The sequence below is a fragment of the Danio aesculapii genome, chromosome 5, assembly GCF_903798145.1.
Source record: "Danio aesculapii chromosome 5, fDanAes4.1, whole genome shotgun sequence".
Taxonomy (NCBI): Eukaryota; Metazoa; Chordata; class Actinopteri; order Cypriniformes; family Danionidae; genus Danio; species Danio aesculapii.
Genome location: NC_079439.1, coordinates 58,769,924 through 58,794,923, shown reverse-complemented (window position 1 = coordinate 58,794,923; position 25,000 = coordinate 58,769,924). Strand labels below are relative to the sequence as shown.

At 35.8% G+C, this 25,000-nt stretch overlaps 1 protein-coding gene across 1 annotated transcript in view; it reads left to right on the top strand.

The window, feature by feature from the left end:
• rabep1 (rabaptin, RAB GTPase binding effector protein 1) overlaps nucleotides 1-25,000 on the top strand; it is a 68,356-nt gene that overhangs the window by 1,487 nt on the left and 41,869 nt on the right. The window contains exons 2-5 of the mRNA XM_056458549.1: nucleotides 6,352-6,462; nucleotides 15,017-15,220; nucleotides 20,464-20,624; nucleotides 23,219-23,338. Of these exons, the coding sequence (XP_056314524.1) occupies nucleotides 6,352-6,462; nucleotides 15,017-15,220; nucleotides 20,464-20,624; nucleotides 23,219-23,338 (596 nt within the window). The remainder of the gene's footprint in view (nucleotides 1-6,351; nucleotides 6,463-15,016; nucleotides 15,221-20,463; nucleotides 20,625-23,218; nucleotides 23,339-25,000) is intronic.

Below are 25,000 nucleotides of genomic sequence, written 5' to 3'. Positions count from 1 at the left end.
TTATCAAACTCTCATTTTTGTATGTATTAAGGTTCAATGCTGTATTTTCAAACTGTTGCTAGCTATTTCAAGCTGTTACCCTATAAATTTGCATTGTGATACATTTACAGCTTGTTCCCTTTTAATTATTAGTTATATTTCTGTGACTTGAAGGTCTTAAATTTACCTATACCAATCAGCTTTTGTATTTTAAATGAGCCCTTTTACAATGTTTATAAATACACCTATAAATGCACAATATTTACAGTCACACTTTCATTTTTTATATGATTTAATGTCATCAAATTGTTTTGTTTTGATTAGGGCTGGGGGATTAATCTAAATCGATATTCAGAACCTATAATGGATCAAATTTTTTCAATTACTTTCCCTACGCGATGGAGTCGCATGACCCCGCTCTGTTAAGGCTGATTTATACTTCCACGGCGAATGCACAGGTATGGTCCGGTGCAACGTTCGTGAGCTTGCATACCCGCGCGCCTTTCAAAAAATTTAAGTACATGTTGCATGTTTGCACTACATTGACGATGATTGGACGCTGCGCCTGAGATGCCCTGAGACAGCATATTTTCCGCTACAAAACAAATTTTATTTACATTAAAATATTTAATTACAGATTATTCAAGAAATGCACTGTTTAAAAATGTATTAATTTATTATTAATCCATTAATTTTGTTTCCAAAAGTACAAGTTATTTATTTTCACTTTTACATAAGAAAAAAGTTGACTGTTGGTATTGTGCAATGTGTGTTTAATTTCAGTTGTTCAACATTGATGTTCAATAAATAATCATAGATAATGTTTGTTTCTTTCAATTATTTTAAAATCAAGTAATGCACCCTTCATTCAGAAAGCTCTTACAAGTAATTTGTGAGCATATTTACTGTACAAAACTTGTCAGTGAACTATGAAGGCAATAAAATAAATAAATAAATAAATAATCGTTTATTAATTGTAATTGAATTAAAATGTTCAATTAATCGAGATTTTGATTTCAGGCCAAATTGCCCAGCCCTAATACACCTGTAAATACCAATATTTACAGTCACACTTTCATTTTAATATGATTTAATATCATCACCTTGTTTTGGGTTTCGATTAGGGCTGGGGGATTAATTGCAAAGTAATCAAAATCGACATTCAGAACTAATAATCGGTCAAATTTTTCCAGGTCAATTTTTAAACTTGCTTTCTCTACCGAATGTGGAGTCATGTGACCCCACTCTTTTAAGGCTGATTTATACTTCTGCGTCGGGCGCACTGGTATGGTCCGGCACAGCGTTTGCGAGCTTGCATACTTGCGCATCACTCAAGAAACTTTACATGTCGTATTTTTGCACTAAATTGATGATGATTGGAAGCTGCGCCAGAGATGCCTTCATTACAATAAAATGATCATTTACATTAAAATATTTGTTTACAGAAAATGCAAGAAATGCACAGTTTAAAATATTAGTTATAGGATATACAAGAGTTATTTTATTTAGAAGAGATACTGCTTATTTTCTACTTTTAATAAAAAAAAACATTGAAAATAAATTATTTTGTTTCCAAAAGTGCAAGTTATTTATTATAATTTTTTATGTAAGAAAAAATAAATTATTTTCATTAATAGTAATCAAGTTAAAATGTTCAATTAATCAAGAATTAGATTTTAGACCAAATCGCTCAGCCCTAGTTTCGATTAAAATATATTGATTTGGTTCTGATTCACATACTCTGTTTTATTTGATTTAAACGGAATTTACAAAAATTAACAGTTTACATTAAATATTGAATTAACTAAAGGAAATTAATAGCCACAGCCAAGCCCATATATTACAGTGATTTTATATAGATGCATTAAAACAGAACGCACATCTCTATTTCAAATACATACAATGGGTAGGCACAATAAGTAATCTACAATATGGAAAAAAAGATTTTTGAGAATAAACATTAAATTAACTGGATAATTATTTAATTTATTTTATTAATCACCAATCAAAAATATTTCTGCCCAGTTCTTATTAGGGATGATGGCTAATTAGGTTTTATAGGAACGGTTATTTCCAGTTATTATGAAACTCTTGCAAATGCTGTTTTGATCTCACTGAGCTACTATATATATATATATATATATATATATATATATATATATATATATATATATATATATATATATATATATATATATAAAAAATTATTTATTTTTATTATTTTATTCTTTTTTTTTTTGCATATGTTCAGATAGCCTTCTGTCATCCCTAAAGGCTAATACTTGCTTTGGGTGTTGTCATCAGTCATCTTTACAGATCTGACAAACAACTTTGATGTATGTTGCAGATTTGCATTTGTGAAAACCTAATAATAATATAGATGTATGATCTGTCCGGACAGATTTGCGGGTGACTGAGCTGGGTTGAACATGGGACTGGATTCTGTACTCATTTACTGATGAAACATTCAAACACTGCTTGTCTTAAATGATGTAGAGAATCTTCATTGAAGCAAGTTTTGCAGGTTTCTGTTTTTTTTAATGTATCTACCGCCTGACATGATAGTGGTTTGGCTGGAGCTGAATCCACATCATCTGTTCATGGGTAAAAATGTTTTATAATAGTTGGTAAACCTCTCCACTTTTTTGAATGTCAGTAAAAAGTTGTCGAATAGGTTTGTGTTTGAGTCCAAAGATCAAATAGGACTGTGACTTTTGTATGAAAAGCAAATATATTGGTAATTAAGTTTCAACATGTTAGGCTGCACAGTTAATCGAAATGAAATGGAAAAAGTATTACAGTGAAAGCTGCGATTCTCATGCACATCTTGTCCAGGAAACACTGCACTGTGAACACTAGTAAATCTGCTATGAAGGCCTGAATACACGCTTGCGTAAAAACTCTAAATACGCCTCGAAAAGAACAGAAAGTCAAACAGAACATTTAAATCGGCATGAATTCAAAATGTACTTCTCGTATTTTTGTTTGTTTGTATAAATGTTGTATCTGTGCACTTTTTACAAATTTTGTAAACATTAATTTGCCCTCGTTATCTTTAATCAAATACCATAAAACACCAAAACACTTTATGCTTATGCTTTTTATGCTTTTTTTAAAAGTTTTAAAAACTTTTCTTCACTTCTGGTCACATGGAATGCCTTCAGTCAATAAATAATATTATAAACTTTTTATAAAATAAATTGTGTTTATTATTGTGATAATGGAAGTCAATAACTAGATTTAGGAAAGAAGTGTTACCATTCGGATACGTCTAGGCATGGGATGATAACCTGTTTCAAGGTTTTCATCAGTTTGAAAAAGTCAAGGTTTTAAAACTGCAAAAATTTTCTGTTATATGGTTCCTAAAGTATATGTAAAAGTTTTAGTTTGTGTTGTAAAGAAATCTGTGTGTTTTAAAGTAATCAAACTAGAAGAAGTCAATGATTTTATTTTAATTATTTAGCCTGACATGTTTACTGCTCCAAATTATTATAAATCTGAATTGTAAATTGAAAAAAATTGAAATTAAGTACTGTATATTAGGCATGGTCTGGTATAAGATTCTGACGCTAAGATAACCTTGGATAAAAATATCACCCTTTCACGGTATTGTGATTACTGCTCTTAAATATTTTCTTTTTAAATGTTTGGCCAAAAAAACTTTTTTTCAATATATTTAAATTTTTGAAAGATTTCTAATATTTTGGAGCTGTAGACATGTTAGGCTAAATAATTCACATGAATTATTGACTTCTGCTATCTTCATTTGTTTCAAAACCAGATTTCTTTACAATTTAAAATGGCATCTTTGGATATCTTTTCTGCTGGAGATACTGTTGTCCTAAAACAAATGTAAATAAAAAAAATTTTACACATACCTTAGGAATGATATTACAGAAATTTTGGCGGTTTTAAAACCTTGACTTCTCCAAACCGCGGTATACCTTGAAAACTGTTATCGTCCCATGCCTACTGTATATTGTGTTCAATGGGGAAAAATGTGTTTTTTACTAAGACATTTAAAAATAACTTATTTTAGAGCCGTAATCAAGATACCTTGATACCCTGAAACAGTGATATTTTTATCCAAGGTTATCATACCGTCACAAACTTATACTGGCCCATAGATACGTCTAGGTGCTTCCAAGAGTGGACTATAATTTGCCTCAACTCGGTCCCTCTCTTGGTTCGTGCTTGTATGGCAATAAATGTCATGTAAACTCTAGAAACATTTAATAATGAATGCATATCAGTGCTTATCAGTGCTTCCTACAGGTTTTAAATATTGCGGTGGTAGCTGTATTGAAACACACCATTTACCCAATATAAATAAATAGTCAACTACAAACAAAAAATATGACAAACGAAAAAATGGGATTTTTAAACAATGTATTTTTCAAGTTTTTTTACTGGCATGACAATGTACAGTATTGCCAAACATTTTATATACACTACTGGCCACTTTATTAGGTACACTTGTCTAATTGCCCGTTAACGCACATTTCTAATTAGCCAATCACATGGGAGCAACTCAATGCATTTAGACATGTAGACGTGGTCATGACAATCTACTGCAGTTCAAACCAAGCATCAGAATGGGGAAGACAGGTGATTTAAGTGACTTTGAACGTGGCATGGTTGTTGGTCTCTGATGGGCTGATCTGAGTATTTCAGAAACTGTGGATCTACTGGGATTTCACGCACAACCATCTAGGGTTTACAGAGAATGGTCCAAAAAAGAGAAAATATCCAGTAAGCAGTAGTTCTGTGGGCTCAAATGTCTTGTTGATGCCAGAGGTCAGAGGAGAATGGCCAGACTGGTTCGAGCTGATAGAAAAGCAACAGTAACTCAAATAACCACTCGTTACAACCGAGGTATGCAGAAGTGCATCTCTGAACGCACAACACATCCAACCTTCAGCCTGATGGCTACAGCAGCAGAAGACCACACCGGGTGCCACTCCTGTCAGCTAAGAACAGGAAACTGAGGCTACAATTTGCACAGGCTGACCAAAATTGGACAATAGAAGATTTGAAAAACGTCGCCTGGTCTGATGAGTCTCAATTTCTGCTGCGGTATTCGGATGGTAGGGTCAGAATTTGACGTCAACAACATGAAAGCATGGATTCATCCTACCTTGTATCAACGGTTCAGGCTGGTGGCGGTGGTTTAATGGTGTGGGGGATATTTTCTTTGCTCACTTTGGGCCCGTTAGTACTAATTGAGCCAATGCCACAGCCTACCTGAGTATTGTTGCTGACCATGTCTATCCCTGTATGACCACAGCGTACCCATCTTCTGATGGATACTTCCAGCAGGATAATGCGCCATGTCATAAAGCTTGAACATGACAATGTGTTCACTGTACTCAAATGCCTTCTACAGTCACCAGATCTCAATCCAACAGAGCATGTTTGGGATGTGGTGGAACGGGAGATTTCTGTCATGGATGTGCAGGAACTGCGTGATGCTATCATGTCAATATGGACCAAAATCCCTGAGGAATATTTCCAACACCTTGTTGCCACGAAGGATTAAGGCAGTTCTGAAGGCAAAAGCGGGTCCAACCCAGGTGTATCTAATAAAGTGGCTGGACATCATCATAGTAATAAAATATTCAGAAAATGAGAAATAAATAACAGAAAAAAGGAATAAAAACATCCATGGTATAGTAGGTTATGCTGTTGTATAGCCACAGCATCACAGAAATAGAAATGGTTTCTAAAAAAGAATCTTCGCACATTGTGGATCGTTATGACAAAACTCCTTTTAAAATAGAAATGATAGCTTTTATCATGTTGCAGCACTGTTTCATATTATTTTCTGTCTTATTGCTTTCTTAACATACAGTAAGAAAACAGTCGGTAATACAGTATTTCAGCCTCAATCCTAAAATCACTTTTTGGACCGAAAACCAGCATGTCCTTTCTGCTTGGTTTCAGAGATGCGTGTTAGTTTTCCCTGATGTGCTGAGGAGTTTTTCTTTTTAAAGTGGTGTGCTAGAGGCAGGCATACTAAATACTATTGTTCGAAATCATTCATTATTATTATTATTACAAACCAATGCCATTGCTTTATCCACATTTGTTATTTCAATATACTGCTAAGCCCTAAACATCTGTGAACCCCCCCCCTCCAGAAGAAATTACTTATTTTTATTTACAGTAAATGTTTGTAGCCTTGTTATAAGCATACTGAACCGGCCAAGTGACCTTGGTTCTCTCAGTGAAATTTTTTGGTAATCGGAGGGTGATGCATTATTGACGCACATTTTACTGCAGGATGTAAAGAGTCACAGTGCCCTTGAGAGGTTGGAGGTGTGTGTTTTTGTTGAATGCATGTTACTGATGAATGATGTGCTGATTTGGCAGGGGTTGAACTGGAGCAGGATCGAACAGACTTCCTGAAGCTCAAACAACAGCTGGAGATGGAGTTCAACCAAAAGCGGGCCAAGTTTAAAGAACTATATCTGTCTAAAGAAGGTAAGATAATAGTATTAGACACACTAAATGTCTGTCTGTCTATCTATCTATCTGTCTAAGTGCAAGTAGAGGCTGACTTGAATTTTATAAATCCAAGACCACAGTTTCAGCTAAAATCTTGTTTAACTAAAAAGGAGTCAGTTAACTAGAGGCTAGGGTTAAGTCAATGGACTATGGCATCGTCTTTCACTGATAGACATCACGATGCTGAGGCGGCATCGCGATCCTCCCCCAGCCCCTGTCGCAGCAGCAATACGTCTTCGTTTTAAAATGGCATTTTAGAACGTAAACAACTCGCGTCCACACTGGTGTTTCACCTAGCATCTATCAGGTAACGTGTCACAGCATCGGTACACTGCTTCAATCTTTCACTTTCACACTTGTACTTTGTAATTTTAGCAAAAACCTCAGATACTGTTGGTTGTGCACCTTTTTTACCAACCAAGTTTGTCGACGCCATTAAAACGACACATCACTCTGCCTATTCATGCCAGAGGGTGTAATGTATCACAGTTGATTGGTGATTTGATTGGTGATTTGTATGGATTGGTGATTTGTATGGATTGGTGATTTGTATGGTGATTTGTATGGATCACAACCCACGGTTCGGAACACACGTAACCTGCGGATTAATACATTTTTTTACTTGTGGATTAATCCTAAATTTGTAAAGATTGCAGAGAGATCGCCTCTTGCGTCATTAAAATCACATGTATGAAAGCATTTAGGCTTTCCTGTAAAATATAATGATGGCGGAAGAAGTTGTGGTGGGTTATTTGGGATGTGGTGGGTTTCTTAGGTTATTAAAGGTGTTTCTGTCACTACTTGTTTAGCCTGCATTAATGCATTCAGTGTAAGCTGCACAATTAATCATTAAAAGATCGAGATCTCAACACCTACGGAACAAATTATAAATGATGGTGATTTGTATGTTTATTAATGCTAAGAGATTTAGTCTTTAGTGTTTTGAGTTAGTTATGAAGTTACAAACAGTCAAATAACAGGGGAGAGGAAATACATAGCAGATTTTTATTTTTGTGTGAACAATTCTTTTTTTAATTGTCCATTTTGGTGCCTCTGGGGTTCATAAATTCCTAGAAAACCTAATCTGTGGGTTTCAAAAGGAAAAAAAAGTAATAGGGATTTTGCAATTGCTGACTTTTCTCAAACCAGTTCTCATCTACTCTGTACACGTCACATCTGAACGCACACAGTTACAGTATATCTTTATTCCATGGTGAAAGTGTACCGGCTAGAATTAAGACATTTGAGTTTCAGACATTGCAAACAAAACAAGCAGGGCTCTCCACTTACATCTAGGGCAAACATCCTAGGTTATTCATATATTTAAGTAACAATAGAGTGCAAACAGGGTGCAACTTTTTAGTGTTGAACAGATAGTTGATGAAAATTCTGTCATCATTTACTTACCATTTACTTGTTGCAGACCGTTATGACATTCTAATGTTAAACATAAAAGAAGATATTTAGAAAAATGCTGGAAACCTGTAACTACTGACTTCCAAAGTATTTGTTTTTCCTATAGAAGTCAGTGCTTATAGGCTTTTAGCTTTCTTCAAAATATCTTTATTTTCTATCTTATATTTTGTGTTCAAGTTCAAGAAAAAGTTTGATACAACTTGAGGGTGAGTTAATTGTGAGAAGATTTTCATTTTTGGCTGAGCTGTCCCTTTAATCAAAAATTATAGTTTATTTGTATAGTAAAGTCCTATTCGGCTGGTAATTGTTTCCCAAAATTGCGACGTCTGTTCTAGGGTTGGGCGATGTCGACCAATTTGGCATCGTATGATGTCTAATGTGAAACATCGCAATGGACAATTGCATCATCATCCTAGGCGGCGGTGAATTAATTATATTATGAATAATTAATTCACATAGAATTAATTATTTATAGCCTACCGTTTCAACTACCTAACCCGCATTGTCTTTGTTTTACCCATAACATAATCATAAATAAATAAAAATAAGTTACACATAAATTACCCCCTGTTAATCACTTTTTCCGCAGGACTCTGGCATGAATAGGCAGAGTGATCTGTACCGTTATAATGGCATCGACAAACTTGGTTGGTAAAAAATGTGCACAACCAACAGGAATTAACCAACAGTATCTGAGCTAGCTAAAATTAATAAGTACAAGCGTGAAAGCGAAAGATTGAAGCAGTGTACTGACACTGTGACACCTGATAGATTCAAAAGACTGAAGAGTCGTTAGATAGAGACGAGATTAATTAAATATCACGTTTAACAACTAAAGTGAGACGCTATCTAACTGCTCTGACGGATGCACGCATATGCTGCAGCATGACAGATTGTGTGTGTGGTCACGTGATGTGCATTTTTAGCGGTATAGTGTGGAAGGAGGGCTTTTCTAGATGAAACGCCAGTGTTGATCGTTTATGCTCTAAAATGCCATTTTAAAGTGAAGACATATTTGTGTAAACGAGGCCTAAGTGCTGCTGCGATGGGGGTGGGGCGAAGGATCGTGATGCCGGCTCAGCATCATGATGTCTATCGGCCATCTGCGATGGACGATGACCTTGTCTATCGACCCAACCCCAGTCTATTCAAGTATATTTGCATGATACCTCAGTGATAAAAACTTGTGCATTTGAATGAGTTCTTCATGGTAAAGTTATGAGTTCTGGGAATGTGTTGCTCGCAGTTGCTTAGAAAAAATAAAGGAAAAGTTCACACAGAAATGAAGATTTGCTACTGTCAAGGTTCGTACAGGTGCTGGAAAAAATCCTTGAAAATGCCTTTGAAAATTTTAATCTAGTGTTAATCCAGTGGTTTGAAAAAAATGCCTAAATTTAGGAAAAAGTGCTTGAAACTGCTTGAAATTGGAATTCATCTGACTAAGCAGGCAATAATAATTAAATATTTGAAATACTTATGCTGTAAATACTTAAAATTCACTTTAGAAAAAGTGTAGGAACTAGTGTTGCACAATGGACCCTTTTCACCAGACAAGATATTATAAACATGATCTAACGCAGTGGTTCCCAACCTTTTTTTTTTGCCTGAGACCCCCTTTTCCCCGGTGTTAGGTTGCCATTTTTCCAGAGAATGACAAGCTGACAAAACATTGCTGTCACTCTGATACAAGTTTTATTTATGGAGAAAATTACAAAGCACTGCAGTGTTTGTGTGTAAACATTTAGTCTTTAAAACACTGAAATCCCAGATATTCTGACTGCAATCATTTAGTCTTTAAAACACTGAAATCCCAGATATTCTGACTGCAATCATTTAGTCTTTAAAACACTGAAAACCCAGATATTCTGACTCTGATTAGCTGTTGTCATGCTCCTTATTTTCCTACCATTAGTATTTATTTTTAGCTCTGGGTTCACCTTTGCGTCGCTCCAGTTAATAGCAGGACAACTACTGGGGAGAGAGGCCTAAAAAGAGCAGGGCCCCATCTGATTGGTCAGTATTACGAAAACAACCAATGCATAAAATACATTTAATTTATCACACATGTCTGCTATACGGATACTGCATATACTATTATCGCAGTAACGATCATTTTGCGATATATTGTGCAACCCTAGTAGGAACCATGTACTATTTACTTGCTTTTTTTTGTTCTCAGTTCTGTTTTTAGCTGAAACCATGGTTCTTGATTATTCATTCAATCCAAGTCGATCAGAATTTCAGAGTTAAAATAAAAATACAGGCAAACTAATTCTGTGGCTTCTGACAATACAATGCAATTGCTTATCAAAACCATCAGTCTGTGTAAGGAACTGAACATTATTTACAACATTATAATCCTAAATCCTTATGACCCTGCACCCATTCATATGTCATTCTGCAAGATGAAGCTGCTTTCAGTAGATTCCAGAGGGTTTTCTTCCAAAAACAGTAGATTATTCTTGCTGGAATATTTTTTGTAATGGTGTAAGGGGAAAAAGTCACCAGCTTTCTCGATTCAGTCCAAATCACTTACTAGCCCTTGTAAATATTGAAATCACTCTATGTCCCTATGAGAAACAATTTCACCCCAAATAGGCTTTAAAAGAGGAACAAATGTTGGTGGACTTAAAGAACTGAACCTGTAAGTTCCTCCTCATAATCCTTTGTTCTTGTCTTGTAAATATGCACAATATATCGTTTCAGCATCCATATCGCAATATGCGCATCTGTAATAGTCACATTGCAGAACCTGCAATGTTGAACTGCTATAATTCATGACCAGGAGCTGTATTTGAAAGCACTTACGATATGTCATTGCAGTTTTTAACCATTAAGTTACCAAAACGTTTATTATTTATGTGTGTTTTTAGGGTCTGCGACTGTGAGCATTACTTTAAGTCAGTGTAAAGTATCCAGGCTTTAAGAAAGATTAATCGTATTTATGTACGATTATGTATTTATGTACGATAAATATACGATGAAAACTATACAGTGTTATTTACCTTTGATTATTAAGTGTATCTTTCTGAATATTGCTAGAGGTCCATATAGCATTTTATTTGTACAGTATCATTGCTTTACTGTATTTCTCAATGCTTGTGTTTGGTTTATTACATTTTATGCAGATATTCTCCCTTATAAAATCATCCCATTAGACATATGCAATTTCTTTCCATTTGATTTGGTGATTCAATAGTGCAAGGAATATCGAAGAAAAATAAAATATTGCAATGTCAGTTTTTTTTTTTTATACCGTACAGCCCTAATAGTCAATATAGTAAAGTATACAGAATTATTAGCTCTCCTGTTAAGTTTAAACTCTTGAATATTTTTCCTAGGGCTGCAGGATTCTGGCTAGAATGAGAATCACTATTTATTTATTTATTTTTTGTTTAAAATCAAGGTCATGATTTTCTCATGATTCTGTAGATGTAAAATAAAGGTTAATGAGTAGGTTATTATTATTGTTGTTCTCAAAAATATGGTAAAACAACATGAATAATATTAGGCCCATGTGTAGGTTGGTTAAAATGCTACATTTTATTTAGACTTGGAATGGTGGACTTGAATAGACTTTAAATTTGACCTGGTTGTTAATTCACAGTAAAGTGATTACATCAGAATATTCATAATTTTAAAGTTGAATTTTTATTATTGAGACATATGCTTGCAATCTGTCATCAACAACATTATTAGACAATTTTTTTCGCTAGTAAAATGAGAATTTTTTTTTTGTGTCATCAGATTCCCTCTTGCATTATATTCAACATTATGTAGGCTAGAGTAGTTATACTGACACTGTTAAACATTTATTCTCATGCACAACACTTTGAGTTCACAATGAAAGAAAAAACATGTCAAATGCTTTTCATAATCATAACTTTACAATGCGATATGATCATTTAAATCAGTGGTTCCCAACCTTTTTTTGCCTGAGACCCCCTTTTCCCCCGGAAACTATTGGAAGGCTCCTCTCCACATTCAATGATATTATCGCTAATATTAGTTTGCAGTCGGCGACCGGTGACGCAGTAGGTAGTGCTGTCGCCTCACAGCAAAAAGGCCGCTGGTTCGAGCCTCTGCTGGGTCAGTTGGAATTTCTGTGTGGAGTTTGCATGTTCTCGCATTCGTGTGGGTGCTCCAGTTTCCCCCACAAGTCCAAAGACATATGCGGTACAGGTGAATTGGGTAAGCTAAAATAGTTCGTAGTGTGTGTGCATGAGAGTGTATGGGTGTCTCCCAGAAATGGGTTGCAGCTGGAAGGACATCTGCTGTGTAAAACATATGCTTGATAAGTTGGCGGTTCATTTCGCTGTGGCGACTAAAGGGACTAAGCCGAAAAGAAAATGAATGAATGAGTAGGTTTGCAGTAATGATGAAAAAAAATTTTGTTTTCAAACAAACAGTATGTTTATTACTATATATATGTTTAAAATATAAAAGCAAAACATCAGTAGACTATCTGTAACTATAAAACGTAAGCCTTTGCGGTCAAAAATGCTCTGGGCTTGTCACGGTATTAGAGATGAGTTGTTTGCAAATGTCTTATTAATTTGGACAGGCTCATGTATTCGTTAGCAAGAACTTTGCCACAGATAATGCACTGTGGCTGGGTCAGGGACACTTTGCTCAGAAAAAATTTAATAAAACCATAGTTCACCATCTTAGTATTTTCCTGCATTTCGTGTTGCCAGTATTGTTAGTACTGCGACCCAAAATGTTTGGAGCTTCCTCACCTGGGCCCAGTATGCTTACTATTAGCTGCTGAAGGCGAATGAGTGAGACTCTGTCTTTTTCTGGAGGACAAATTACAAATTTGTCCATTTTTTTGGTCAGCCAGGAGATGAAATGAACTGAAGCAACATGATCGTTCTTCTAATAGTCCACTGCTAACATTTTTTTTTTAAACATGACGCAACCCCCCACAGAGCTTGCTGAAGCCCCCTCTTGGGCCGGGACCCCCCTGTTGGGAAGCGCTGATTTAAATGATGTGCATGCTTTTATTTTTTACTTTTACTGCCGAGTGCGCTCATGTAATGGCTGCCGTCACTTTGAGGACAAAACATTGGCTGTTTATCAAGAACGCAGAGAACGGACTTGCATTCTTGTGAAGACCAGTCTTGCCAGGTCACCTCAGAAGAACGAATTCTGCGAGAACAACCCCGAGAACACAGAATGCGTCCTGTGAGAAATGAGATGCTGCGTTCTTCCTGATGGTCACATGACCTTCACGTTTTTAACCAAAAATTACTTAAAGATTACAGCATTCATACAACGATTTATTGTTTTTTTTCCCCTTTTCAATATATATAACATGCACAAAACCTTACAAATATACTTTGCACACTACAAATAAAAAAAAAGATTTTATGAATTTCAGCAAATAAGCTCCATTGATGTGTTTATGCCTTTTTTTAAGATGTTCATGTTAATGTTTACCTTCATTCTCATTTAGGAAAAGTTCTGAGATAAATAAGTTATCTCTGAACTTTAATAATAAATCTAAATAAAATGCCGCACTTTCCACCTCCTTCATTCAGTCACAATGACTTCTGGGACTTCTAGAGGCGCAAATCTGCATTGACACATCCTGGAACTGAACTTTGGCAGTTTATGATGACGTAACACAAGAACGCAAGATCGTCCCTGAGGAACGCATATTAAGAGACAGCCATACATGCAAATCAGACTTCCCGCTCGGCTCCCAAACGATCACTCTGTGCAACAAACTGAACGTTATTTACCACTTTATTTCCTGTTATTCACAGCCTGTGCAGGTTCTGTTTACTAAAGTCAAAGTCCCTTTAAAGCAAGTCAAAACGCCTCTCGGGCAGTATGCTCAGGCATTCTATTTGAATAGGGAAACGTCAAATTCTCCAAAATTGCTTACCAAGCTTACGATTAAAATTCGCAATAGGAATCACCAATAAAATTAAACAACAACTGTGTCTTTTGTTTAATTTCTAAATGTTCAAATCACGCAAAATCTGCAGAAACTCACATCTGGTCCGAGCCCCTTCCTTGGAGTATCGTCAGTCTATAGCTATCGATAATTGGCTCCTGAACTAGAAGGCGGGCTTTATTTGCCATATAGTGATTGGCTCCTGTACTAGTGGGTGGGGCTTTATTCACCATATTAACCGTTACACTTTTCCCCATTCAAAAAGATACGAATGACATGTCTTGTGTATTCTATGCTGTTTGCTAAAATAGACATCATTCACGGGCACACACACATCCTCTCAATAGTAAATAAACAGTGCGTGAGCTCACGTGTCATTTTACAGGCGTGAATACTTGATTACGTTAAGACAGAAATGACATTTTTCGGTAAATTGTATCTTATAAACACAGAATGTGATTCTTTCAACGCCATTTGGAGGTGTCCACATTGCTGAGCATTGTATGTAAAACAATGTGAAGACCTGTGTGACCTTCCAAACTTGAAAATATAATTGACTGAATCGTAGAGATGCTGGATTAAGATCGTGTGGGGGGTCGAATCGAGATCGGGAACTTTTTTTCGATTAATTCTGCAATCCTAACTGAACTTAAACTCTGAAAACTGAACTGCACTGTTTCAGTTCGCTATAATCTTCTATGTGAAGCTGCTTTGAAACAATCTACACTGTAAAAACGCTATACAAATAAAATTTAATTGAATAAATTTTTGCCCAATTTCTATTTAACAGAGTTAATTAGAGTTATTTTCAACACGTTAAACATAATAGTTTTAATAACTCCTTTCTAAAAACTGATTTCTTTTATCATTGCCATGATGACTGTACATAATATTTTACTAGATATTTTTCAAGACACTAGTATTTAGCTTAAAGTGCAAAACAATGTGTGTGACAATGGTTTGTTCTGTAGCCAATCAGGGGAGAAAATGCTTAAGGAGGCTAATAATATTGACCTTAAAGTAGTTTATAAAAAATTAAAAAACTGCTTTTATTCTAGTCGAAATAAAACCAATAAGACTTTTTCCAGAAGAAAAAAAAATATAGAAAATACTGTAAAAAATCCCTTGCTCTGTTCAACATCATTTAAGAAATATTTTAAAAAAGACCAAAAAATTGCACCAATAATTTTACCCTCAACTGTATCTCAGAGGAGCTGAAGAGGCAGACTGCTATACTGGAGAAGGCCCAGGCAGAGATGTGTAGTGTGCAGGAGGAGCTGGCCGATGCTAAAGCAGAGATGGAGACCATCAAAGCTGTCGCCACTCTTTCGGAGAGCACAAAGCAGGAAGCCATCGACCAGGTCAAGCAGCTGTGGCAGGAGGAGGTGGCGTCACTGCAAGCCATTATGAAAGGTAAGAAGAGACAGAAAGTGTCCAATAACCAATGCAAGCTCTTTGTATTGGTTTGTTTTTGCTATTTGAAATGGTCTCTAAATTATTCATCAGATAAGGTGATTTACAAGAATAATATTCATATGGGTGATAATAAAATGAAATAGATTTTTAGAAGAAACACATTAAAAACAATACAACTGTACCATTGTCTCTAAGGAAGGAAACATCAAATGGATGAAAACTCATTTATATAACATTTATAATAGTATAAGAGTGCCGTTTGAAGTCCGTTCATATATTTGTTACTTTAGGGTTTGTGTCAGTAGCTGTGTTTCCATTCAAAGATGCTAATTAGATTTATTCAAAATGCTGGAATATTGCATGAAACATTTGCTAATGTTTCCATCCGACGAGTCAAAGAGATAGACGCTAAATATTATAGACTGACGCTAAATATCAAAAAGAAATAAGACTGACTCTTATAATCATTGTAACACTAATCGTCCAATTGTCAAACATTTTCTCTCAACTCTGTGAACTCTTAACCCTTGTTTACTTTGATCATTTCCTGTCTCACTGCTTGGTGATCTTGTTGATGCTCTCTGCTCTAACACTAATCTCTTACGGTCCGTTTTGATTTAACTCTGCTTGTTCGATTTCCCCACCCATACCCACGGTCATATCCTTGATCTGATCTGCATGTCAAAGATTGATATTACCACCATCTCTTTTTCTGATTCTGCTGTTTCTGATCATAAAATGCTTGAATTTAAAGGGGTGGTCCACAGTGTGTTCTTATAGCTTGGTTGCGTTTGTACGATGCAAAGCAATGTGTGCTCATGCTTCACTTGTAGGAAGTCATAGTATTTTTTTCATACATCTATCTTTGATTATATACAGCTACACAGCTAACATAAAAACGAATGTCAAATTTCCTAGTTCCACTGAAAGGCCCGCCCTTAAGAGGCTCTGATTGGTCAGCTAGCATATGCTGTGATTTGCAGATTGGCTCCACGTCATGCCCCTACAAGCGCGCGCTTTTGCGCTGTGTAAACAGTCATGTCAGAGCAGCTGTTAGCAAAGTTAGCTGCCTGAATCAGACAGAAAAATTAAGAACACACAGCTGAACCTCACGCCTGCTCTCTAAAATAAAATCTGACGAGTGTCTTTAACATATATTTGGGTTATAAGCATGTGTAAGTAATATGAAGTGTTCACATATGTTTTATGAGTTTGTTATTTAAGATATAGAGCACACTGAAAGCGGCCACATAAAGAGACAGTGCAGCGCTGGTGAAGATTGTAGGTGTTTACAGCGGTTTGACTGATAAATATGAATTTGTAGCTAAATTGTTAATGGTGCAAAACAGCATTTCCTGTTGTTTATATCCTTGTTTATGTCCTCGCTACAACATACGGCTAACATTAGAAACTGTCTATGTAATAGATAAATTTTAACAAATAAAAATACTAATAGGTTGTGGCTCACAATCCACAGCTTCTTCTGTTATGGTTGGGGCTGCTCTTAATATGAGGAGTTTTTAGCCGAATCCAGCACTGAACTGAGAGAGATTCTGGAAGTTCTCCTTTGTCAAATGCTAGAGCTATATCTTTTTTTTTTTATAGTTCTCTGGAACATGATTAAAATTAAATTGTTAGGACTTCTCTCTTTGTGTCGTGTCTTTTGAAAGCCCAAATACAGAAACGGAACACACTCAGTGGAAATGGCAGCGTTTGGACGGCATTTTAGCTTTCTCTGCTATAACGTTACAGTGCCTCTGGCCATGCCCCTTCACTGCGCAGGGTGTGTGTGTGTGAGGTGAATGCACGTCACGTGATACTCTTGTGATCTCACTAGCCTGGATGTATTTTTTTTGTAGTCCCCAAACTTCGTTCGCTGTAGACTTTGCTAAGCTAACTCTGTAAAAGCCAATGTCCCCCTTTGCATTGAACTTTGAGCGCATTACATTCAGAGATGTTATTTATGTTCACACAGCTACATTACACATCAACTAAAGTTTAAAATATGATATCGTAGTGTACCACCCCTTTAATTTAAATTTGCTTTTTGCTTAGGAAATGTCCTTACCCACTGTATCATATCATAATCTTTAAGCTGTTGATACTGCATCATTTTCTGCTGCCGTTGAGTCTTTAAATCTCTTTCCTGTCAATAATTTCTCAGATATTGTCTCACTACCACTTAATTTCTAATATCTTACAGGAGCTTGCCCCTATTAAGACCAGACATCTCCCTTACCCACTCTTCCCCTTGAAATATTCCAGGTCCCTGCACCTTAAAAGCTACTGGTAGACAGTTTGATCGTGCCTAAAGAAAAACTAGCCTTATTATTCACCACTTAGCTTTTATCGAACACCTCAAAAAATACAATTCTGCCTGTTTTGTCTTGAATTCAGTCAGTAAATCAAGCAACAGAACTAAACCTAGACCAAGAGCCTTATTCAGCACAATTGATAAACTCATCAAATCCTCACCCCAGAATGTTTTACCTTCTGCTGTTCTTTCATAACCCATCTGTTAGAAAAGACTGACGCCATCCACCAGTGCTTTTCTAATGATCTCACGAAGCACATCCTCCTGCCTACTTTACAGGGGCTGGCACTAAATTGTTGTTTTTCTCTGACTTCTCCATTGTCTGTTTCTGATTTAATTCTGAAATAAAGCTCCTCTTCCTCCTGTCAACTTAGCCCTGCTTGCACTTCTCTTCCAAGACTTTGTCGTTCCCTTATTGCTGCTTCTATATATCACTTACCTCTGCTTCATTTGCTTTAGAACTCAAAACTGCTGCAGTTACCCCTACTCTAAAGAAACCCAACCTGGTTCCCTCAGTTCTATCTCGCTAACATCCTATTTAAAATATCTGTTTCATTACTAAACTTGAAAAGCTTGAAAAGCACTGTTACCTCCCAACTTTAGTTTTTCTTATTGAAAATAGCTTCTTTGATCCTTTTCAATCTGGTTTTCGTCCACTCCATAGTAATGAGCCTGCACCTTAAAGGTAGTCAATGATCTACTCCTTCTGATGACTCTGTTTCTCAGTCTATACTTCTGTTACTTGCTCTCAGCTCGACACAGAGTCCAAAGAATGCATTACTTATTTCTAGTCTTTCAGATTTGGGTATTTCTTGTGCAGCTCTTTCCTGGTTTTCCTCCCATCTCTCTGACAGACACTTTTACATTGTCACAAAGGACTTTCGATCACCTGCTGTGTCCCCCTGAAGCAATTCATCCCTCAGTTATCTGTTCTTGGGCCATTACATTTCATGATTTACATACTACCTCTTGCTCAGATTTTGCACCGTCATGGTCTGAATGATCAGTACGCTGATGACATTATATACTTCTGCTCTATCTGTCCAACTTGACGAAATATCTGCTTGTATAAATGAAATAAAACACTTAAGCTAAATGTTCTAAAACACAGTAAGGACTAATCTGAGAATATTTATTCGTACTCAATCGCTCTTCAGCAATCTCCTCGCTAATTTCACCTGTGAAATTGCTGGCTCCTACATCAAATCATCAATGACTGTTGAAAACCTTGCTATAATGTTTGATTCTTCTCTCTCCTTTCGGACTTTCGAAATTCCACCAACAAAATGATTCTTCTATCAACACTAGGGGTGCTCGATATTGGAAAAATCTGAAATAGTTTTTTTTTTCTGTGATAAATATTGCGATGAAATAAAGCTTCATCAGATGCCTTGAAAAACTATTTGGAAAGGGTTCGCTAATTCAAATTGCTTGCAATAGGGGATTGAATCATCCAAATGAAACATAGCTACTGTGACATAGATATATATATATATACACTAGATATAGCATACGGACCCTGAGTATGCATTAAAAGCACTGCCATATTAGATGCTGGACTTTAGCGCTGCGTACGGGTGTAGTAATGAGAAAACAAAGAAAACAAAGGCATGACAATTTTAAGTTTTTGTATGTTACGAACTTTTGTGCTCAACAATTAATGTTGTTGATGATAATAGTCTCTTACTGCACTGACCGTAAGGCAAAATAGCACCAACTCGCACTAAATACTAGGCTTATGCTAGTTTTGTTGAATAAAGTAAGCAAACAATGTAAATGAAATATGACAACAAGATGCTGCGGTGTCAGAAACTTGCATTATTGTCGGCTAAGTGAACGAGTCATTCATAACGGGTATTCATTCACAAACCAGTCACTCCCTCTGTTAGAATGAGAAGTGAAAGCAGGAGAGGGGGTGTGTTTCAGGACACGGATCAGATCAAATTTAACAGGTAGTAAGGATAATACATTTCCTTGCACACAAACATGTGCTCTTTGTTGGCAATGTCCGTGCAGTCACTTATCCATCGATATAGAAAAGTGATGTAAAATTATAATATTTGTAATTGTGAAAAATATTAACATAATGATCACTGAAAAACAAAAAAACTCCTGATCATAGATATATGTATGTGTGTATATCTATGGCTCCGGATAGCCAGTCCTCCACTGTACCTTGGTCCCACATTCATTTCAATAGAGCACTACCCTGTACTAAAATGGCGTCTCTATTGATGCATTTCTTTCAAAACAATAATAGCATAGGCGACATCTAATATCTATATCCATGCTACTGTGAAAGCACCCTAAAAGTATTGTCTTATTAAACTAGACAAGTTTTTTTTTTTTTATGTATCCCTGGTAAGAATTTTAAAATGTTTCATTATTTTAATATTTTAAATATTTATATATATATATATAATATATATATATATATATATATATATATATATATATATATATATATATATATATATATATATATATATCACACTGAAAAGTCATATCTAATGTTTCAATGCTACTTATTTATTTACTGGGTATAGAAGTTTCATCTTTCAATGAATTATGAAATTGTCTATATTGATGTATTGATTAATGTGTATATATCTATTCATATCGATTTGTGCAAGGAAATTGCCATAAGTTACTGATATGGCAATTAAACCACTGTGAAAGCACCCTAAAAGTATTCTCTTATTAGTAATTTATGTTTTTAATGTACTCTAAAATGTGCACAATGTGTAGACCCAGAAATCAGAAATGCTTCTGTGGGTTCACATAAAGTTTAAAGCTTATTTCATTTTAAACGTCACAAATAAGCCCTCTTTGGTCAAGGAAGGATTAGCAAGTTGTCTGCTTTTGATCAGCGTTTCCAAGCGATTTCTTTTGATGTGTAAATCCTTATCTTGACTTGCATGTTCAGATGCAGAGCGGGAATTTAAATTGCAGTTCCAGCAGAAGTTGGAGCAGGAGCGAGCACAATGGGCACAGTACCGTGACGGTGTGGAACGAGAGATAGCTGAGCTACGTCGTCGTCTTTCTGAAGGACAGGAGGAAGAAAATTTAGAGAATGAGATGAAGAAGGTATGATTTTTTTTTTTTTTTTTTATAGTAGCACTGACACTTTTCTTTGTTTTGATGTTTTGCTGTATTTTATAGATATTTCTTGTATTATTGTCACCATACCAAAATTTCGACTTTGATACAATGCCTAAATTAAATATCACGATACGATACTTAATCAATACTACAGCATTTTTTTTCTTTCTGACAGCTGAAACAAAGTAGAACCATATAGGAAAAAGTAAAAAAAAAAATAAAGAAGTGAAAGCTAAGTGTCAGCACTCCAGTCGAGCTGTTTAACATGAATAAAATGTTGCAGCTATGTTTAAAAAAAAAAAAAAACAATACACTATAGACAGAAGTGCACATCACTTTTTTGCTCTGGTTCTCAATAAACCTTTAGGAGTTTGCTTGGTCCTCACTGTTCATTACACGGTGATCCTGTCATTGTATTGTTTTGCATTGTTTGCTTTTTAGTTGTTTTGTAAAATTAGTTTTTACTAGTGTAAAGCACTTTGGTCAACCTTGGTTATAGTAAGGTACTACATAAATAAAGGTTGGCTTTCTTTTTTTAAATTATTTTAACAATTTTAACATTCACACACACAACAAATAATATAATAAATACAGAAAAAAAGTCAAATAAAATAAATAGATATAAAATAAATTTTAGAAAATTAATAAAAAATATATTGAAATAAAGAGAAGTGTCATACAGTGTTTAAATCACTATCATACTAATATGTGGTTTTATGGTATTTACAGTGCATTCGGAAAGTATTCATTGCGCTTCACTTTTTCCACATTTTTTATGTTACAGCTGTATTCCAAAAAGGATTAAATTAATTCATTTCCTCAAAATTCTACACACAATAGCCCATAATGACAATGTGAAAAGATTTTTTGAAATTCTTGCAAACTTATTAAAAATATAAAACCTGAAAAATCACATTTACATAAGTATTCACAGCCTTTGCTCAATACTGTGTTGATGCACCTTTGGCAGCAATTACAGCCTCAAGTCTTTTTGAGTATGATGCCACAAGCTTGGCACACCTGTCTTTGGGAATTTTTGCCCATTCCTCTTTGCAGTACCACTAAAGCTCTATCAGGTTGGATGGGAAGTGACGGTGTACAGCAATTTTCAGATCTCTCCAGAGATGTTCAATAGGATTTAGATCTCGGCTCTGGCTGGGCCACTCAAGGGCATTCACCGAGTTGTTGTGAAGGCACTCCATTGATATTTTGGCGCTGTGCTTTGGGTCATTTTCCTGCTGGAAGATGAACTGTCACCCCAGTCATTCATCTTACCCTCTATCCTGACTAGTCTTCCAGTTCCTGCTGAAAAACATTCCCACAGCATGATGCTGCCACCACCATGCTTCACTGTAGGGATGGTATTAGCCTGGTGATGAGCGGTGCCTGGTTTTCTCCAAACGTAACGCCTGGAATTCACTTCAAAGAGTTCAATTTTAGTCTCATTAGACCAGAGAATTTAGTTTTTTATCGTCTGAGAGTCCTTCAGATGCCTTTTGGCAAATTCCAGGCAGGGAGTGGCTTCTGTCTGGCCACTCTACCATACAGGTCTGATTGCTGGATTGCTGCACAGATAGTTGTCCTTCTATAAGGTTCTCCTCTCTCCACAGAAGAACGCTGGAGCTCAGACAGAGTGACCATCGGGTTATTGATCACCTCCCTGACTAAGGTCCTTCTCCCCTGATCACTCAGCTTAGATGGCTGGCAAGATCTAGGAAGAGTCCTGGTGGTTCCAAACATCTTCCACTTACGGATGATGGAGGCCACTGTGCTCATTGGAACTTTCAGAGCAGCAGAAATTTTTCTGTAACCTACCCCAGCCTTGTGCCTCGAGACAATCCTGTCTCGGAGGTCTACAGACAATTCCTTTGTCTTCATGCTTGGTTTGTGCTTTGACATGCACTGTCAACCCTGGGACCTAATATAGACAGGTGTGTGCATTTTCAAATCATGTCCAATCAACTGAATTCACCACAGGTGAGCTCAAATTAAGCTGCTGAAACAATGAAAGAATGATCAGTGGAAACAGAATGTACCTGAGCTCAATTTAGAGCGTCACGGCAAAGGCTGTGAATACTTAGGTGCATGTGATTTTTCAGGTTTTTATTTTTAATAAATTTGCAACAATTTCAAAAACATTTTTTACATTGTTATTATGGAATTAATGGAATAAGGCTGTTACATAAAAAAAGTGTGGAAAAAGTGAAGTGCTATGAATACTTTTCGTCAATAAGACCAGCAGCCAATAAATAAATAATAATAATAAAAAAAAATTAAACATTAAAAAGGTGTATAAAAGAAGTATAATGAATATGACCAGCAGAAAAAATTAAATTAAGAAAAGAATGAATTTAAATATGAAATGGGGTATGAATGATACAGCAGATATAAGTCCTAAATGTTCAGTAAATACCTCGCATATTGTACATAGAGGATACAAGAAACATGGCTTACTCATTGCACTGCCCGTCGTCTTGTAATGTTGCTACTTTGAAGTGTGAAAGTGATTATGCAGAGTGAAATTTATTCCCCCCCCCCCCCTCTCTCTCTGATTCGTTTTATGGTTTGTGCTAATCTAGGCTCAAGAGGACGCGGAGAAGCTCCGTTCGGTGGTGATGCCAATGGAGAGCGAGATCGCAGCACTGAAAGCCAAACTGTCAAGCTCAGAAGATCGAGTTAAGGAACTGGAGGCTGCTAAGGTTAGACAGGCATCAAAAAGTGGAACTGAGAGCCAGACTGTTTTGTTCATGTTTATTATTAGACGTGACACATTTATGTATCATTTCATTCCTTTTATATGCGTATTGTGACCACCTGATTAAGCAAATTCACACCTGGGGCAGTGGAATAAAGAAAAAATCAGTTCAGTACAAGAAGAAAAAAAGAGAGTTTCACATTCTGTTTTTACATTTAATAAAATTCAAAACATCCATAAGATTATGCATTTATTGCATGAAAAACACTAGTCTAAATACATTATATTATGAATACAATATATTTATATTTATACAACAACAGTTCTATCTGGTTCTTGAATCTGATTGGCTGATAGCTGTACGATATTCTGCCAGTAACAGCACTGGTCCAGCCTCTTAACCCTTTACCCTTGTGCATTACTCCGCCCACATACAGCAACAAGCAGAGGACACTCTACAGTTTGACAAATGTTGCAGCTTTTGGGCAACATAATGTACTTTAGAGGCTATTTTAGTTGTTTAGATTGCAGTTTATTTATAAGGATATTGCCTATTTTAAAATATTTATAATTTCTGAGAGACACAGTGTTGGCGGCCATTAGCCTGTCTTTGAGCGGTTGACTATGTTTATCCACAAGATGGCGACAGAGACCGCATAATAAGCTTAAGCAAAAAAATGTAATTTCAAATTGCTGATCAAATCATTAAACGGGTAAATGACTTTCTAAGTCGATCTCTCTCTCTTGTATATATAGTAGTGCTGTATTTATACCATAGTAATATTATGATCTCCTGATTGCAGCAGAAAAAAATGGGAAATCTCTGTAGACTGCAATGGCATTTCATACCATTCAGCCATATAATCTTCAAATGTGAGCAAACTTACCTGTTTTGTCATCACTTCAGACATTAGACTAAAGAATCGTTCAAAGCTCTACTGTGACGTTAGTGAATGAGCACCGGCTTATGCTGTTCTGACGTGAGCTGCAGACGTGAATGAATAGCGGAAGATAGTAGTTCCTCTTACAATAGGGTTTTGAGACTCTTTGTATTTGATTTTCTTTTTTATATACACTAATATGCTGTCAAACTGTTGCATAAACGCAATATCACACTCGTATCAGTGCGATGTGGCTGTATATCAGCACTGGCAACCCACGCTTCCCACCAGTGCCGTTAAACAGCCACATCGCACTGCTACGAATGTGGCAATGCTCATATAAATAAATAAATAAATAAACAAATATATATATATATATATATATATATATATATATATATATATATATATATATATATATATATATATTTTTTTTTTTTTTTTTTTTATATGAGCATTGCCACACTCGTAGCAGTGCGATGTGGCTGTTTAAAGACACTGGTGGGAAGCGTGGGTTGCTTTAGTGTCCCACCAGTGCTAATATACAGCCACTACGCACTGATATGAATGTGATGTATATACTTAATGTCAGAATTATTAGCCCTCCTGAATTATTAACCCCCCTGTTAATTTTTTTTCCCTCAATTTCTGTTTAACAATACAAAAAGATTTTTTCACATTTCTAAACATAATAGTTTGAATAAGTCATTTCTAGTAATTGATTTATTTTGTCTTTGCCATGATGACAGAAATTCAGCCTAAACGTGCAGTAAGTAAGTTTGACA